Source organism: Dermacentor variabilis, chromosome 2, assembly GCF_050947875.1.
Source record: "Dermacentor variabilis isolate Ectoservices chromosome 2, ASM5094787v1, whole genome shotgun sequence".
In the NCBI taxonomy this organism is placed as follows: domain Eukaryota; kingdom Metazoa; phylum Arthropoda; class Arachnida; order Ixodida; family Ixodidae; genus Dermacentor; species Dermacentor variabilis.
In genome coordinates this window covers 14,280,680-14,298,654 of record NC_134569.1, presented here as the reverse complement: position 1 = coordinate 14,298,654, position 17,975 = coordinate 14,280,680, and the positions used below count along the sequence as shown (strand labels likewise).

At 45.1% G+C, this 17,975-nt stretch overlaps 2 protein-coding genes across 10 annotated transcripts in view; both read left to right on the top strand.

Annotated features, from left to right (window-relative positions):
- The window catches only part of Nmt (N-myristoyl transferase), an 83,862-nt gene extending 81,317 nt beyond the window's left edge, over positions 1-2,545 (top strand). Inside the window, exon 13 of the mRNA XM_075679686.1 lies at positions 1,157-2,545. Coding sequence (XP_075535801.1) covers positions 1,157-1,177 — 21 coding nt within the window. The 3' untranslated portion in view covers positions 1,178-2,545. The remainder of the gene's footprint in view (positions 1-1,156) is intronic.
- A 10,417-nt stretch (positions 2,546-12,962) lies between these two features.
- Positions 12,963-17,975, top strand: part of LOC142571381 (uncharacterized) — a 98,194-nt gene continuing 93,181 nt past the window's right edge. For 3 of the 9 annotated variants that reach the window (XM_075679677.1, XM_075679678.1, XM_075679674.1), the window contains exons 1-4: positions 12,963-13,148; positions 13,580-13,782; positions 16,333-16,412; positions 16,502-16,540. In XM_075679677.1, the coding sequence (XP_075535792.1) occupies positions 16,365-16,412; positions 16,502-16,540 (87 nt within the window). In that variant the 5' untranslated portion in view covers positions 12,963-13,148; positions 13,580-13,782; positions 16,333-16,364. The remainder of the gene's footprint in view (positions 13,149-13,579; positions 13,783-16,332; positions 16,413-16,501; positions 16,541-17,975) is intronic. The other 6 variants (XM_075679684.1, XM_075679682.1, XM_075679683.1 and 3 more) reach the window with 4 other exon arrangements.

Here is a 17,975-nt window from a genome sequence, read left to right as displayed (position 1 = left end):
TGAATATCAAGTTCGGTGAATTTTAGGGTCGAAATAACAAAAGTTTCGGCCCGTAGAAATGCATGGGCGCTGGCTGGTACCTTTAATTGGAATTGAATTAGCTGGAGTCTAATTAACAGAAGTTGACTCTACTTCTGTTAATTTAACTCGGGTGATTTGATGCCGACTAAAGGTACCGGTCAGCGCCCATGCTATGGGGCCAAACTTTCGTTATTCTAATCTCAGTATTGGCGTTCGCCGGATAATTCGAACTTGACCAGTCAGCACACATGTGCCTTACCCCTATGGTGACCCCAGTAACGGTCCCTTTAGTAGTAGCATCTGTCTCGCTGAAGCTTAGGGGACAGTGAGTGCGTTCATCACACATCATCTTCTGTCAAAAACGCCTATTTTTGGCCTGCCCTACGAAGATTTTCAAGCAATGACTGCCGCTCAGAATGTCGGATTACGGTATTTACCCGATTCTAACATGTCTTTTGAGAAAATTGGGTCAGAAATTGCCTTCGCGGTATGTATTGTGGCAAAGCTGACTTTAGCACCCCTGCCGCTATTGTGCAGCACATATGAAACCCTTGCTTATTTTTCTTGCTAAAGAATTGGTTGCATGTTAGATTTATACTTTGTTTAGGAGTGTTCATGTCATTTCTACCTAGTTTTCTACTTGCACCTGTAGAAAGTGGGTGTGCGTTTGGTTCAGGGACATGTTAGAATCGGGCAAATACTGCAAATGAATTGCTGGTATGTGATGACATTTTTTCCTCATCTTGTTTAATTCGACCTGCCAGATAATTCGATTGATTTTAAGAGGGAAGGTAGTTGGGGTGTGTTTATTATGCAAATGCTTTCATTATGCAGGTAAATATGGCATTCTTGAAGAGCATTTCTTTATTCTTGTACAGTCGGACCCACATGAATGCATAAATATTCTTGAAGATAATTTTTAATGTATTGACTTGTATATTCTAGCCCACTTGTAATGGCCTCACTTAGAAAGCACTCATTTAGTACAAACAGTAGTCTTCATTCTGAAAATTGTGCACTAAGCCTGTGGTAAGGCGTCCATTTAAATGTAGTTTATTGACTTCCTATCTCCACTCATGTAATGCACACTCATTCATGGGACTGTCTCTTTTTTTTCTTGCAACATGTTTTTCAGATCGGACTTGTTCTGCAATGACCGTGTGGAGGCTAGCGCCGAGGGCATGGCAAATGCAAAAACTTAAGCGCGTGCACCGACTGCTGTGATAGCCACACCATGTCTTGTAGCAACTGTCTCATTTGGCTAACACCTGACTCAGTTGCCTTATCACAGCCTTCGCTTCTTCCTCGTCGGAACTGTGTCCAAGGACTGCGGCTGGAAGTGACACCGAAAGGAACATGGTTGCCTGCATGTGACGAGCTCTCAAGTGAAGCCCTCCTCCTTTCTTTCTGCACTTTGTTTAGTCATCACTTGTGAAATGGCTTATGTGAATTATCTCCTTGTGCTGGTATTGGCTTGTTGGTGCTTTTTTCTTTTGCACTTACTCATATAACTAATTCTGATGACATTTGGACCACTTTCCTGTTCAGTTTCAGCTGCTTTGGAAAAATGCAATCGTCCATGTCGTGAATGACTACGACCATGATTCCTCATGTTGTGGTGCCAGCTGTGAGAACATTGAAGGACACTGCTGACACTGGCAGCATGCTCTGTTGTAATGCCACCCCGATTTCATATGTTTTCTGTGGGACATCGAGCTCACGAGTGTAACAGACACTGGGACTGGCTCTGAGCCCAGGTGGCTCTATCTTTTACAGATGCAAGCCTCGAACAAGACTTTGAAAGGGGCGCTCTGGCTTTGTGAGACTTTCACTGTCGTCTTGCAATAGTGGTCACTGCTTTCACTGCAAAACATTGATCATCGCTTGACGAGCAGGTTGAGCAATTTGGGTATGTACCATGTTACGGTTGTAGGCTGCACATTCTTGTTCATAGTATTTCTTTTTAATCAGGTTGCATGGAAGCAAAAAAATCAGTTTTTTAAGCCACACTAAATTGTAATTCCTGTAAAACATTGTCTTTTGCTATTCCTTCATTGGCACCATTCTGTGTTTGAAACTATGTAACCCTTTATTTTGGCATCCCAGATGTCATTACAGCCAGTCCTTTGTACTTTCTTCTTAGTTGACATGTTGAATGGCATTTTTCTTGCTGGTGGGTTGTACATTTGTTGAAAGTAAGCATGTGCTGATGTGGCTGAACTTATCACTTGTTAGTTTAAAAGGCACTGTGTTACTGTCGCCTTGTTTCTTTTTTGCATGCCTGAGTGATAGCACCCAGTGCAAAAATGTGCTACCATATGGTTGCCGATGGAAACACTGTCTATAATATATTGATATTGTACGGGGTCGTGAAAGTGAAGAACTTTTTATCTTGAAGAGCACTTGCTGCATCTTCCAACTGTACGTGTTTGCAACAATGTATACACTACTTTGGTACTGAATGCAACGCCTAATTGGAGACGACAATTAAGCAGACATCAATAAAACCACCTGTCAACTTGCAGTTGTGTTTACTTCACAGAGTTTTCAGTGGCCATGTACAGTGAACATTTCAATGATCACCATGTAAGTAAACTGACGCAAAAATGTTGTCTTACTTTTTGCTTTCCTTTATTAGTTGGGTATCGACTACATGATGCTTGCATGTCATTTTGATTCCTAAGATATACAAACAACAGATATATTGTTTTAATGTGACAGGTTTATGACACATGCATCATGAAAATCAGATGTAGTGGTCATGTGGTATCAGAAACTGCTGATATTCACACCAGTCGGCCCTGTGCAGTGGTTGCAGGCCATAATGTGTTGCCTAAAGTTCAGGATGTGTAGCAACATTTGTCTTCCTTGACTCGGCGCTTCTCAGCATTCGACACAGGACGTGCTTGGTCCTTTGCTGTCGCTTCTCTGTAAACAAGGAGCACCCTGTTCTCTCCTGCGTACCATCTCTCCTGTTATTCTGTTGAGTGCCTAATATGCCAGATGTTTACGGTGTGTGGTCTGTGACCATGCTGCCACACCAGGCTAACACCTGGTGTCATTGGTTTGTGATGCCACATAATGAGTGCTCGTTAATGCTATAGAATTCCTGTATGTTACCAGCTATATCCTTATTAATCAGGAATCTGACTCCTAGTTCTCGTCTCTCCGCTAAGCCCCAGTAGCACAGTACGTGCCCACTTTTTAGCACTGTATATGCTTCTTTTGTCCTCCTAACCTCACTGAGCCCTATTATATCCCATTTACTGCCCTCTAATTCCTCCAATAACACTGCTAGACTCGCCTCACTAGATAATGTTCTAACGTTAAACGTTGCCAGGTTCAAATTCCAATGGCGGCCTGTCCGTAGCCAGGGATTCTTAGCACCCTCTGCTGCGTCCCAGATAAGACCGCCGCCGGTGTCAGTTGCTTCGCGGCTGCTGGGGACTGAAGGCCAGGGTTTGATTGTTGTATTCATATAGGAGGTTGTGGCCAATCCTGCTCTGGTGAGGGAGTGCGTTACTGGTTTTGGTCACCGGGGTCAGGCCGCACTCCAGGCCTGTTTATGCAATTTTCTCAACGCACGTTTTTTTTTTTTTTTTTTTTCGGTGAAAAATTGCACGGCACCGGGATTCGAACCACGGTCCTCTTGCACGCGAGGCAGATACTCTACCACCAACGCAGGAGTTGTACGCCTCATTTAACCTACAGTGGGGCCTTCTTTGATCAGTCAAGGTGGACCAATCTGAGCTCGTTTGAACCGCACAGATGGCACTTAACTTGAGAAACCTGGTATTTATGACCTGTATGTGTGGCCATGCATAATAGAGGAGATATTTTTTTTTTTTTAGGGATCCCGTACAGTCATAAACTAAAAGAAAAGAAATATTAAAAAGAGGAGGAAGAGAAAAAAAGGAAAAGAAAAGGGGATTTGAACTCGTGAGCCTTGGATGTTGCCTGGAGAGAGAGCTCAATCGGTTGGTCCGTCAGGCCCCAGCTTACATTGAAGTGCGATAGCTCCTGTCCAGAGCCTCGTACTTACGTGGAAAGAGGCTGATCTTGGTCCGCGATGGTCGATTGGCATATGCACACGAAAAACTTCCTTAATAAATTTAGAGACTCGAGAAAAAGTTTCGTTAACAACTGATAACATGGCAATCAGCACTCGAATACGGCAAGAGGAATTATTGAGACATGGAAAATTTCCTTGAACTAAGCCTGGTTTGCGAGAGAAATGCTTCTAAGTATGGAACATTTTAAAAGATGAGGGAATATAAGATATTCTCCGCTCTCACCGAGAGGATGGCGTCCGCACGAGACTACACCAGGCACCTTACTGAGTCATGGAGCTCTGTGGCTGGAACAAAGCCCCCCTTTTCAGCCAGCCAGGCGCAGATCACGTGCGTTCTGATCGCCCAAGGATGTGCGGACATAGTGTAGTTTGAATCGAGCGGACTCGAGTGGCTCTGGAGTCTAGGAAAAGTTTAAGCAGTTGTGTGGCGAGTGCGGCACGCTTAGCGTGGGAAGCTAGCCCGAGTAACTATCTCAAGGATTCCTGCGCACGAGAGCGAATTACCTTTACCTAACTATAGGAACTCTAATATGACTACTTTCGAAACGGCGCAGGGCGCTGTGCTACGAGTGCTATGACTGATAATTTCTGTACATATATATATATATATTCCATCTCATCTACGGGATCGAATGCGAGCACTGTTGCTTTGTTTCTGCGTGTACTAGTTAAGAGAACGAGTATAAAGGAGGAGAAAAAAAAAAGGAAAGGAAAATTTCTGAAGTATAATTTCAGCGCTGCGGTTTTAAAGCACACCCGCGGTAGAGAAACGCAAGGAGATATAAACATGCATGGCCATGTTACGCACTAGAAAAACATCCTTAATAAATTTAGAGACCAGAAAAAGTTTCGTTAACAACCGATAACATGGCAATCAGCACTCGAATACGGCAAGAATTATTGAAACGTGGAAAATTTCCTTGAACTAAGTCTGGTTTGCGAGAGAAATGCTTCTAAGTATGAAGGGTGGCGGGTCTTGTTGTGAAAATAAGAGGTACAAATTGAATATAGTACAGGTCTACGCCCTTACATCCAGTCATGATGACCAGGAAGTCGAAAGCTTTTATGAAGACATGAAATTGGCGATGGGTAGAGTCAAAGCAAAATACTACACTATACTGATGGGGGACTTCAATGCCAAGGTAGCAAGAAGCAGGCTGGAGACAAGTCAGTGGTGGGAAATGGCATAGGCTCTAGGGATAGCAGGGGAGAGTTATTAGTAGAATTTGCAGAACAGAATAATATGCGGATAATGAATACCTTCTTCCACAAGCAGATTAGTCGAAAGTGGATGTGGAGGAGCCCAAATGGCAAGACTAGAAATGAAATAGACTTCATACTCTGCGCTAACCCTGGCATCATACAAGAGGTGGACGTGCTCGGCAAGGTGCGCTGCAGTGACCATAGGATGGTAAGAACTCGAATTAGCCTAGACTTAAGGAGGGAACAGAAGAAACTGGTACATTAGAAGCTAATCAATGAGTTAGCGGTAAGAGGGAAAATAGAGGGATTCCGGGTCAAGCTACAGAACAGGTATTCGGCTTTAATTCAGGAAGAGGACCTTAGTGTTGAAGCAATGAACGACAATCTTGTGGGCATCATTAAGAAGTGTGCAATAGAAGTCGATGGTAACTCCGTTAGACAGGATACCAGCAAACTATCGCAGGAGACTAAAGATCTGATCAAGAAACGACAATGTATGAAAGCATCTAACCCTGCAGCTAGAATAGAACTGGCAGAACTTTCGAAATTAATGAACAAGCGTAAGACAGCCGACATGAGGAAGTATAATGTGGATCGAATGGAACATGCTCTCAGGAATGTAGGAAGCCTAAAAGCAGTGAAGAAGAAATTAGGAATAGGCAAGAATTAGATGTGTTACGAGACAAAGCCGGCAATATCGTTACTAATATGGATGAGATAGTTCAAGTGGCTGAGGAGTTCTATATAGATTTATACAGTACCAGTGGCACCCACAACGATAATGGAAGAGATAATAGTCTAGAGGAATTCGAAATCCCACAGGTAACGCCGGAAGAAGTAAAGAAAGCCTTGGAAGCTATGCAAAAGGGGAAGGCAGCTGGGGAGGATCAGGTAACAGCAGATTTTTTGAAGGATGGTGGGCAGATTGTTCTAGAGAAACTGGCCACCCTGCATATGCAATGCCTCATGACTTCAAGTGTACCGGAATCTTAGAAAAACGCTAACATAATCCCAATCCATAAGAAAAGGGACGCCAAAGACTTGAAAAATTATAGACCGATCAGCTTACTGTCCATTGCCTACAAAGTATTTACTAAGGTAATCGCAAATAGAATCGGGAACACCTTAGACTTCTATCAACCAAAGGACCAGGCAGGATTCCGTCAAGGCTACTCAACAATAGACCGTATTCACACTATCAATCAGGTGATAGAAAAATGTGCGGAATATAACCAACCCTTATATATAGCTTTCATTGATTACGAAAAAGCGTTTCAGTCGAAACCTCGGCAGTCATGGATGCATTACAGAATCGGTGTAGATGAGCCATATATAAACATACTGAAAGGTATCTATAGCGGCTCCACAGCCACCGTAGTCCTCAATAAAGAAAGCTACAAAATCCCAATACAGAAAGGCGTCAGACAGGGAGATACAATCTCTCCTATCCTATTCACAGCGTGTTTACAGGAGGTATTCAGAGACTTGGAGTTGGAAGAATCGGGGATAAAAGTTATGGAGAATACCTTAGCAACTTGAGATTCGCTGATGATATTGCCTTGCTTAGTAACTCGGGAGACCAATTGCAATGCATGCCCACTGACCTGGAGAGGCAAAGCAGAAGGGTGGGTCTGAAAATTAATCTGCAGAAAACTAAAGTAATGGTTAACAGTCTCGGAAGAAAACAGCAGTTTATGATAGGTAGCGAGGCACTGGAAGTGGTAAGGGAATACATCTACTTAGGGCAGGTAGTGACCATGGATCCGGATCATGAGACTGAAATAATCAGAAGAATAAGGATGGGCTGGGGTGCGTTTGGCAGGCATTCTCAGATCATGAACTGCAGGTTGCCATTATCCCTCAAGAGAAGTGTGTACTATAACATCTGTGTCTTACCAGTATTCACGTACGGGGCAGAAACCTGGAGGCTTACGAAAAGGGTTCTACTTAAATTGAGGACGACGCAACGAGCTATGGAAAGAAGAATGATGGGTGTAACTTTAAGGGATAAGAAAAGAGCAGATTGGGTGAGGGAACAAACGTGGGTTAATGATATCTTAGTTGAAATCAAGAAAAAGAAATGGGGGCATGGGCAGGACATGTAATGAGGAGGGAAGATAACCAATGGTCATTAAGGGTTACGGACTGGATTCCAAGGGAAGGGAAGCGTAGCAGGGGACGGCAGAAAGTTAGGTGGGTGGATGACATTAAGAAGTTTGCAGGGACAACATGGCCAGAATCAGTACATGACTGGGGTAGTTGGAGAAGTATGAGAGAAGCCTTTGCCCTGCAGTGGGCGTAACTAGGCTGATGATGATGATAATCAGTGCTGCTGGTTTCTGCAATCTAACAAGGAGCCCTCTACTTCGGGCTTGAAGCCATGCTGCACTCTGGAATGTGTGCAAATGTGTGAACCCTTGTTTGGCAAGAGTCGGTCTTATCTGGTGTTAGGCAGGAGTCAGATGTGCAGATAGACCAATAATAGCACATAATTTGCAATACCATCTTGTGTTGAGCGATAGTGGTGGCTCTTCAGTTTCCGAAAATTGTGGTGGTCTCATACCTCGCAGGTGTACTGACCACCACAAGCACCACAAGGCGGGTTCAAGCTTAGCGAGCCGCAGTGCTGTGTCAGCCATCACCTCGTGTACTCTAGTGTGTGTGCTCGGGCCACAAAAGGGGGCCTACTGAGCGCTACGCATGCAAGAGAATGCAGTATTGCCCTTAGCAGAAACAGTTTATTGCCGCGTACGAATGATCTCATTGGTGTCCCTCAGCAGAAACGCGCTCGTGCCTCTGCACTCGCGTTTGTCGTCATTGTCTCCTTCCACAGTTGGCTCCGTTGCCACTAATTTCTTAAGGGGTATGAGGCATGCATTGGCAAGAGGAAACTATCGTCGTCATCAGCATCTATCATCATCATCAATTCCTCGAGCATCGTCTTCTCCTTCCACAGCTGGCTCCGTTACCGCTTATCATTCCAGCGTAGAATTTCATTTCTCTTCTCTCATCATGTAGTTTCTCACTATATTACTTAGAGGGAAAGCTGGTGCTGCTGCATTGTGGTATGCATGGGAATGCCGGTATATTGTGACTTTGGATTGGCATCCTTCTCGGAGAGCCAGGATGCCTTGAAGACGCACCTTGCTTGCACTGTTACGTTTGCAATAATGATTCATTTGCTCCTGAAGCAGCACATAAAATGCTATTTTTGCTTTGTTATTGCACAAATACATGCTTTGTTTAATTGTGCAGACTTGTTATTGGATGTATAATTAAAGCAAATGTAAAAAGTATCAGCGGGCTGCTAAAGTTTGAGGACAAACAACAAGATTCACATTCGCTTTAACAGTTTGTCGTCTGTTCTTGCTTTTCTTGGCTTGGTTATGCATTGTAGGTGAGCAAACATCATTAGAAGATGTAATGTGGGTGAATGAATATCTTTTATGAAGACTTAAGAATGCATAATTTGTGTAGCCATATCCACATTTTAGACGAAGCCTCTTACAACACCAGCCATCACAAGCCTCGCAGACGCATACTGCTGGTATTCCCATGACAACACAGCGTCCCTTGGGAAACTCCCATAGACGGTTGCACCAGATTTTCCTCAATTGTAATGGTGAGAAACTCTGTGTCATTGTAATGGGGCGGCTGCATTAAAATTTTCTTTATTTACGGCGGTATGAACCATCGCTTAAGGCGGTATGAGCCATTCATTGTCTTATGTGAGGGATGCACCTAATAACAGTGGTGACATGAGAATGTGTGTGTATACCTATTGTCACAATGACCACCGATCAGGACAGTAAATATGTTTGTACCTTTGTTCGAAGTTCTATGTCACCTCTGTGTTGTGTGCCATACAGCTTCGCTGGTCGTCCACCTTCACAGAGTGGAACGACTCGTAATGACTCCAGCGGCACCCAACACTGCACAAATGCCCATTTGCGAGCCACTGTGGCGCCAACGCAAAGGGCGAAAATATAAACAGGTGCTACTAGCATGTCCCTGTGAGAGGATGGCTGCCCGTGACACGCCACTAGGAAAAGTCCCCACGGCTATGCTGCTTGATTTCTCGTTAACCAATGGGCCTACTCGCGGGAGCTCGTGCAATCTTCGCCAGCTTAGGCCTCCAGTAAGTGTGGCTGGGCGCAGTATGACCATGCGCGAGCACTAGGCACCACTCTTCGGCTTAGCGTCCAAAAAGGATCAACACGAGGTATGCGCTTGCCGTACGTGCAGTGGTACCGCAGGCGAGCTCAAGTCCGAGATACAAAGGGGCTGGCGGATGAGAGGAAAATGTGTATGTGCCAGTGCTGTCCTGGAAAACTCCCACGCTCGCTTTGCAAATAGTGGCGAGCCGCTGCCGACAACGCGAGCGCCCCACCACGAGTGGAGCGTCATATGGGTGAATGTACTATAACTTATCATGACGTTATCACGTGTTAGGTCAACACTTTTGGTTCACTTGGACAACACTCCTAGTTCCATAACGTATTTAGGGGTGGGGCAGGGGCAGAGGGGACACTTGCACTCCCTCACCCCACACTTGAAAGTTGGTAATACGGCGCCTGGACTTGCTCCCTCTTCACGAATATTTTAACGGCCGAGATTCCATCGGAGCCTTGTACTTTAGAGCACAGCATATATGCGGCGAGCGTCAGTGTTGTCCCTCATCACCCAGCCAACGAGCGCAGTGAAGTATGAAAGCGAACGCTAAGTGCAGCGAGAGATGAAAGACTGAGATAGTGAAGAGAGTGCGAGGAATAAGGTATGGCGAAAGTCTGAGAATAAAAGCATAGTGCCGTGCAAGACGGGCTTTACGGCAATGATAGCTACGAGATGGCGCCATAGTAGCGCGCGTCGTCTGTATGGAAACAAAGTGCTGCATGAGTGGAGGTTTGTCTGCGGCAGTTGCTGTGAATCGCGCCTACGTATCAGCCACGTGCTGCCTTTCGTGATTTCCCGATTAGCGAGGCAGTCATGCCATACTTTGCTCCGTTTGCAATGTAACAAATATATCGCGAAATGAAAACATGTATAGAGCATATGCTAGCTCAAATTTTGCATTAGAGGTTGTAATTGTCGGTGAATTTTTGTTTGTCGGAATTTTCTTTGATATGCACAGGTAGCACTGAAGGAACAGTGTCACTTATTAGCCGTACATACACCATCGGAATCTGCACAATCTTCCTGCCGAGCATACGCTTGATGAAATGCTCCTTTTAGTGTAACTGGCACATGATTAATGCGGTTGAAACATTTTGTCAGCACGGTGAAAAGCATGTTCATTTTTCTCGTACAGTTCTGGGACTTAGCGCATTGAAACCAATGATATTTTCGCTTGTGGCTTGCATGCTTGTAGCTGAACTTGCAACTCGGCGCAAAGCAAGTGGTGCCCCTCTGGCTTTTCTTTTTTTCTTTTTCTGTGCAGGAACACTTTCACTCTCTCCCGGAGTTCCATGAGCTTGGTAGTCTGCGTACAATCATCACCTGCAGTATTCACTTTGCTCCTTAAACAACTAAGGAAATTACGGGAACTCGGAGAATTATTGCAACTGCTAGCGCAGCGCACCATGCTATCTCCGTGTGAACTGACGACATAAATGGCCGTTTTTCAATATGACTCGTTGCAGCAAGGAATATCACTTTTATACACTCTCTCACCATAAATTTACCACTTTCTCAAGTGTTAGCGTGAAAATATTACCGCCCCTTCCGGTCCGTGAAGATGGTCGAACAGTGAAACTGTGTTAGTTACACCGTGTGTTACACCATGCAAAGCGAAAAGCGCTCTACATTGTAGATCTCTTTTTTCACCATTCATTCACCACATTTTTGCTTTTGTGTGCTTAATTCACGTGGTGACCATGCTTTAAGACTTGCTTTTGCGTTTCTCCCAGTATGTGCGTTCTTTTTTTTTTCATGTGTGGTTTCTGTTGGTGTTATGCCGTGCCTTTTTTTTTGTTCACACTCAAGTTACTTCGCCCCTTTCTTGCGCTGACGCTCGCGGTAAGCTGTTTCTTCCTGAGGAGTATGCACTACTCGTGGTTGCCCCTTAGTTGTAGCTGGGATGGAATGTGCAAAGCCACTAATTCAAAGCTACGCGTATATTCGGCGCAAGGCCCACCACTGAATATGTGGGCGCTGCAATCGTTTTGAGGATTGGTTGGAGTGGTTTGACGTTTTGTGCCAGCAAGTGCCGGCAGCCACGTGCACTTAGTCATCATCATCAGCCTATTGTCTTCGCCACAATACGTTCATTTGAGGGATCACCAGCTGTTTGTGCGCAGGCGCGAGAGAGAAAATCTGGGGACTTTTGCTCCTTGATATATGACTCTACCTAGCTGCCTAGGCACTACGGAGGAGATTTCTAGCGTGTGTTGTATTCTTTTGTCCCCAGACATGCCGGCATTGCGGAGTGCGGTCGAGGCTGCCCGCACGGTGAGGCAATGGGCGCGCACGCCCCATTTGGTGATCGCTGTGTCTGAAGGGCCAATGTTCTGACTGGTGTTCTATAAGTATAGCGGGTGGCTTTTTTCGTCGCGACGATAGACTGCATTCTTTACAAGCACTGCTCCAGGAGGGCACATGTAAGCGGCAAACGGAGGCCTCAGGGGTGCACCTGAGGTTAAATGAAGCAGGCGACGCAGGATATCCAGCACCCAAGGGGTAGCGGGTGGTCAAAGCTGGAAGCGACCGTGGGTTGGGGCCGCGGAGGCCGAAGCCTGTGGCTGTCCGCGACATCTTATACAACCCTGGCCCGCGCAGGCCTCGGCGAGCCAACACCGACAGAAAAGTCGGTTCTAGCTTTGGTGTCCTGGAGTCGCCGCCAATAATACGAAATAATGACACGTTGATAGTTACAATTAGAAAAAAAAACACGATTGAATAAATATAAGTACGTCCAGCCGCCAGCTTGTGACGCTAAGTTCAGCACTACCGCGCCCCGCGTCTTCTGCAACACCAGTCAAAACTTTGCCTCTGAAGGTAGTACGTCGGACAGGCTTTCTCGCGCCTGCGGCGCCGGTGCTGAGTGAGTCATCGTCACCAGCGGCCTTTCAGCCACTTGCGTTCAAACGCGGTTGTTAAGGCGCGAGATTATAGATCTGCCTTATAGATTTTCAATATATGCGGCCCGGGCTCTACTACGGTCGCTACTGCTCCCACACAAACATCTGTGATGTTATTTACAAGGTACTTCGCCGTAATGCGCGAGAAAGCTATGATCCGCCACGACTGACTTAGCACGAGCGCCGCAGGTGCGAGACAGTCTGTCCGATACAGCTGTCGCGTCCAGTGCCCGCTGCTTCACCTATTTTACCGCGCCAGCAGCCAGCGTCCGAGCGTAAACAAACTCTCCACTCCTCAATGCCGGCGTGCCTAGGGACAAACGCCTACAACACGCGCTAAAACCTTCTCCGTAGTGCCTAGGCAGACTCATTCAAGGAGCAAAATCCCCGACAGTTTCTCTCTCGCGCCCGCTCTTACTCGCGCTTGCGCACAAACGGCTGGCGACTCCTCAAATGAACGTTTCGTGGCATACTGTGGCTGCTGTGGCTTCACGAAGCGTTCGCCTGCCAAGGCTGGCTGCGTTTTGGCAACACTGTCAAAATGAAGAAATGGAAAACGGAAAACCAATGAAAGAATATGACGAAACATTTCCGGTCTTCCCACAAGCCACTGCGAAACTGATGACTGAGTTTTCGTTGAGCATTTAGGGTTCCGCAGTTATTTGTTATTAAACGTTCGTACGTTGCCGAGAAATACAAGCCTTTGCCGAATGAGCCAGCGTCGTATTTCACCTTTCTTGGGAGGATTCATACCGTGCACTTCGGCGCCGGCTTAGGTAATGTACTGCGTACGACGGAGCATCGCTTAAGCCTAATTTTCTCCAGCAGGATGCCCAAATCCAAATATTTTCTTGTCCTGTATGTTGCGTTTAGGTACTAGTGAGCCCACTCGGTTGTAATCTATGCACTTCGCTTCAGGTTTTGGTTGTGTCGGTTAGCCGAAGTTGAAGCACCTTTAACTTCGTCTACGTATAATTGGGTGTGACGCTGCGTCGGAACCACCCGCTACTAGAGTCGCCTTTCCAATCGGACGTTGTTTTTGCGCTGTTAAGACTTGCAGCACTTACCAAGTTTAATTGCTTGTTGTGCATTCGACCACTTGCGACTGTGTGCATGCATTCTTACTGTTTTTATTTTCTTTAGACGAGAACTGCGCTGCTTGGGGAGAATGCTTCGTTTTCTGCAATGTTATTTTGACCTGTTTCAGATTCAGCGGTATTTCGAATATGATTGTAGGCAAATACTGTGCAAGTGGGTGTCCCTTGTTTGACTGCCAAAGGCAAAGAAAAATGGAGTGGCCACTTAATGAGCGCTTAGGTGTTACGTGACTGAACGAGTGGTGGTAGGCACACCACGCTGTGTGGTGCATGATTTGCTTTGTTGGTCTTTTAAGTGGAAAATAGATCCCAGGTATGTTGACGCCTCTGTTTTTGGTATAAATTGTTTGAACACCTGGTGTTTTCTCCTAATCGTGTCTTTAATCATTGTAAGGGCACAGTAGTGCCTTGGAACTGTGTTCTGTGTGATTTGTGACTTTGCTAACGACACGAAGCTTCTAAATGCACCATTTAGTTCGGTAGCTTCATAGCACCCTGCATGCATGATTAGCATACAATATTGTTTAGGTATTGGTTGGTTGCTACAGTATCTACTTGTAAAAAAAGAAAAAGCTTGTAGTCAGGCTCATTGATTGGTCATATTAAAATTTTTATCATAAAACACTTTTTAGTGACATTTATATTGTTTATGTAATAAATCTGACATGTTTGTTCAGAAATATATGTGAAGCGCAGTCACCATGACCTGCTTTGGGCATTATCTGCTCCCTTTCAGTAGTTGAAATTTACTGTATTAATAGATGACCCAGCAGAATTAAGGTGGTGCAAGGCTTGTGTTGCTACTCTGTGAACTGGTGACATAGCCACATAAATGTCTTATTTTAAATGTCAAATGTTTTGGGTTTACTGTTGTGATTAGTGCCTAGTGATTGCATGCTGTGCAGTATTCACACATAAATTTTAGTCAATACTAATAAGGTGCTACATGGACAGCAAATAAAGTTTTGATTGGAATAGAAAAAATACCTCATGCTGTGTTATCTACTGCCAGTGTGCGCTGCTGCCATGCAAAATGTCTACTGGATTACTAAACCTGTGGCATGGTTGCTGCGTAGTACCTTTGCGACATTACTCTTAAAGGGACCCTGAAACGATTTTGACGATTTTGTACAAGCGTGCCGAGTCTTTAGAGTAGGTCCTTCTGATCATTAACTAATGCATCTAAGTGCTCTGCGTAAAGCATGTAATTTATTATAAGGTTTTAAAAATGTGCGTCGCTGCCGATTGCAGCATACTGCTCGGTGGAATTTTCAGCCGCCCCTACCCATATGGCATAAACCACCCAATTGTCTCAGTAGGGCAAGCTATCCGATTGGCTGCCCAGGTTGCGTCATCGATAATTTTTCCACTTTTATATAAAGGTGAACAAATTATGTTCATAATAGTTAGAATGTTAGTTAATTTGTTTCTATAGAAAGAAAGTAACAGAAAGAGAATGCACAAGAACGATTTCTCACTGCACTTAAGCACTTCCGGCACACAGCAAGCGTCGTCTGCTTGTGTTACAACATGCTCCATTTTGATCAGAGCTCCGTGGTCAGAGTCGGTCTGTCTTTTCGCAAGCACTATGATTCGATTTCGTTGCATTGTGGACTGCAAGCGTAGAGACTGGCAATATGTCAAGCTGCGACGTCGTGTCCCTCTGCAAGGCAGCAAACGAGTGGACTGGCGGCAGTGCATCGGACTGCTGCTATCCAATCAGCGCCACGATTTGCATGTTTACGGCCATCGCTTTACACTGGAAGATTACTATCCCAATACTGTTTCGCAAGTCTAGTATTAGGGCAAGCGCAAGGGAACAGGGCCTGGCCGTTTGACCGTGTCGTTCACGGGATGAGCAGAAACACAAATGTGAATGGTTTGCATGGTGCAGCCACCTAGTGGCACCGAGCTCAACCCCACACAGTAACGTTAACGAAATGTATTCTCCTTTGCTGCTGGTGTAAATTTTTCGCAGTAGTGTAATCGTTACCACATTGTTTTTGTAAAGGTTTAAAATGTTTTACATTTGGTTGGAGCAATATTAGCGCTTTGTTTGGCTGGTTAAGCTCTGTGCCAACAGGTCGCTGCATGGACCAATCAGGCTTAGATCAGTCCGCTCACATACGTCTACGCTAAAGTTCCTTTGTCAGCTTGAGTTTATGCCTCCACCGTTCCGTCGAAATGCCCAGCTCGCCCGTGGTTACCAGAATACTACACACGTTCGGCTCTGCGACAGAATGCTCGCAATGCACACTTTTTCGATAGCTCTCGCTTGGAGTCGACTGCCGAGCAGCTAGCGAAGAGTTTGGAGTGGCTTAGCATGCGTGCTCGTAGAGAACTGGAAGTTGACACGGTGTGCCATTAAGACGCAGAGCCAGTGAAGGTGGAGCTTAGCCCCAATCACTCGGCGAACGAGTTGAGGAAATGCAGGACTATGGAGGAGGGTAACTTGTAATCGTCTGTAACTCTTTTAATATGACACATTTCACACAAATTGTGGTGCGAACTATTAACTTTAGCTGTACCCTACACGTCTACAAAATTTGTCCGGACCGTTTAAGGGACCCTTTAAATTGCGATATATATTTTGTTGAAATAAAAAAAAATATTGAAATGTATATTCTCACATTAGCTGTTGAGGGGCCAGAGATCTGCTAAATCAGAAAAAAAAAGTTTGACAGTTTCTCCTAAGAAGCAGTTTTTAGATTCATGACTCAGTGTTCCACAACAAGCATCTTTAATGTAGTGAAACGCTTGCTTGAATCCTTGTCAGAAGCAGTTTCACAGCAGTGCTAGGCTGTTTTAGTGCTGAGCTTTTCTTGAGCTATAATTTCAGTTGTGCTTCCTTTTTCACTTGCAGCACAGAGGAATCGATGTGTGGACAAAAAGAGAATGCAATCACCATGTCAAACTTCGTACATTCAAGAAAGCTTGATATCTGTAATAAATATTTGCCTCTTGACAGGCAGCTGGTACTGAAAGACAACATATTTTTCATGTGCAATGTTGTTCTTGTTTCTTGAAAACAGGGTCTTGAGAAACAAGGCATCATACCACAAACTTGTCAGGTGCGTGTCTTTTGTGGATGCATGCTTTCTTCCTTCCGTTGCTGTGCATAGGCTGAAAGTGTGCTTAAGTCAGAAGAGTGAGAGCCGGTGAGGGCCTTGAGTAGTTGCGCTAAATAATACACCTTCATTCTATTCTAGTGTTATTCCCTGCAGAGAATGAAAAAATACAAGGGAATTGCAAAAAATCGGTAGTATTTCGAGCGTCTAAGAGTCTGGCTGTCATAGTATCTGCAATCTAAGGTGTTGAGGCTTTGACATACTTCATTGCAACACTTGGGGCACGCATTAGCTGGATGATGCAGACTTCGGAAATGAAGCGAGTCTTGTAATTGTTCACCAGGATGACACATCACCTTTTGTCTTTTTCTTTTTTGGTAGTCTATACAGATGTTCGTGCTTGCCCATTTTATGTTTGTGAACTTGTGAGTAGGTATGTTGTCTTGCATAAGGTTCCTAATCAGGCTGCCTTCTGTGTAGTGTTGCTCATTAAGGTGCCTTCATTCTGTGTTTCCATACCAGCCCAAGGCTCATCATCATCATCATCATCAGCCTGGTTCCACCCACTGCAGGGCAAAGGCCTCCCCCATACTTCAACTACCCCGGTCATGTACTAATTGTGGCCATGTTGTCCCTGCAAACTTCTTAATGTCATCCACCCACCTAACTTTCCGCCATCCCCTGCTACGCTTCCCTTCCCTTAGAATCCAGTCCGTAACCCTTAATGACCACTGGTTATCTTCCCTCCTCATTACATGTCCTGCCCATGCCCCCATTTCTTTTTCTTGATTTCAACTAAGATATCATTAACCCGCGTCTGTTCCCTCACCCAATCTGCTCTCTTCTTATCCCTTAAAGTTACACCCATCATTCTTCTTTCCATAGCTCGTTGCGTCGTCCTCAATTTAAGTAGAACCCTTTTCGTAAGCCTCCAGGTTTCTGCCCCGTACATGAGTACTGGTAAGACACAGCTGGGATTATAAACTTTTCTCTTGAGGGATAATGGCAACCTGCTGTTCATGATCTGAGAATGCCTGCCAAATGCACCCCAGCCCATTCTTATTCTCCGTATCCGTATCCGCAGTCACTACCTGCCCCAAGTAGATGTATTCCCTTACCACTTCCAGTGCCTCGCTACCTATCATAAACTGCTGTTTTCTTCCGAGACTGTTAACCATTACTTTAGTTTTCTGCAGATTAATTTTCAGACCCACCCTTCTGCTTTGCCTCTCCAGGTCAGTGGGCATGCATTGCAATTGGTCTCCCGAGTTACTAAGCAAGGCAATATCATCAGCGAATCTCAAGTTGCTAAGGTATTCTCCATAACTTTTATCCCCGATTCTTCCAACTCCAAGTCTCTGAATACCTCCTGTAAACACGCTGTGAATAGGATAGGCGAGATTGTATCTCCCTGTCTGACGCCTTTCTGTATTGGGAT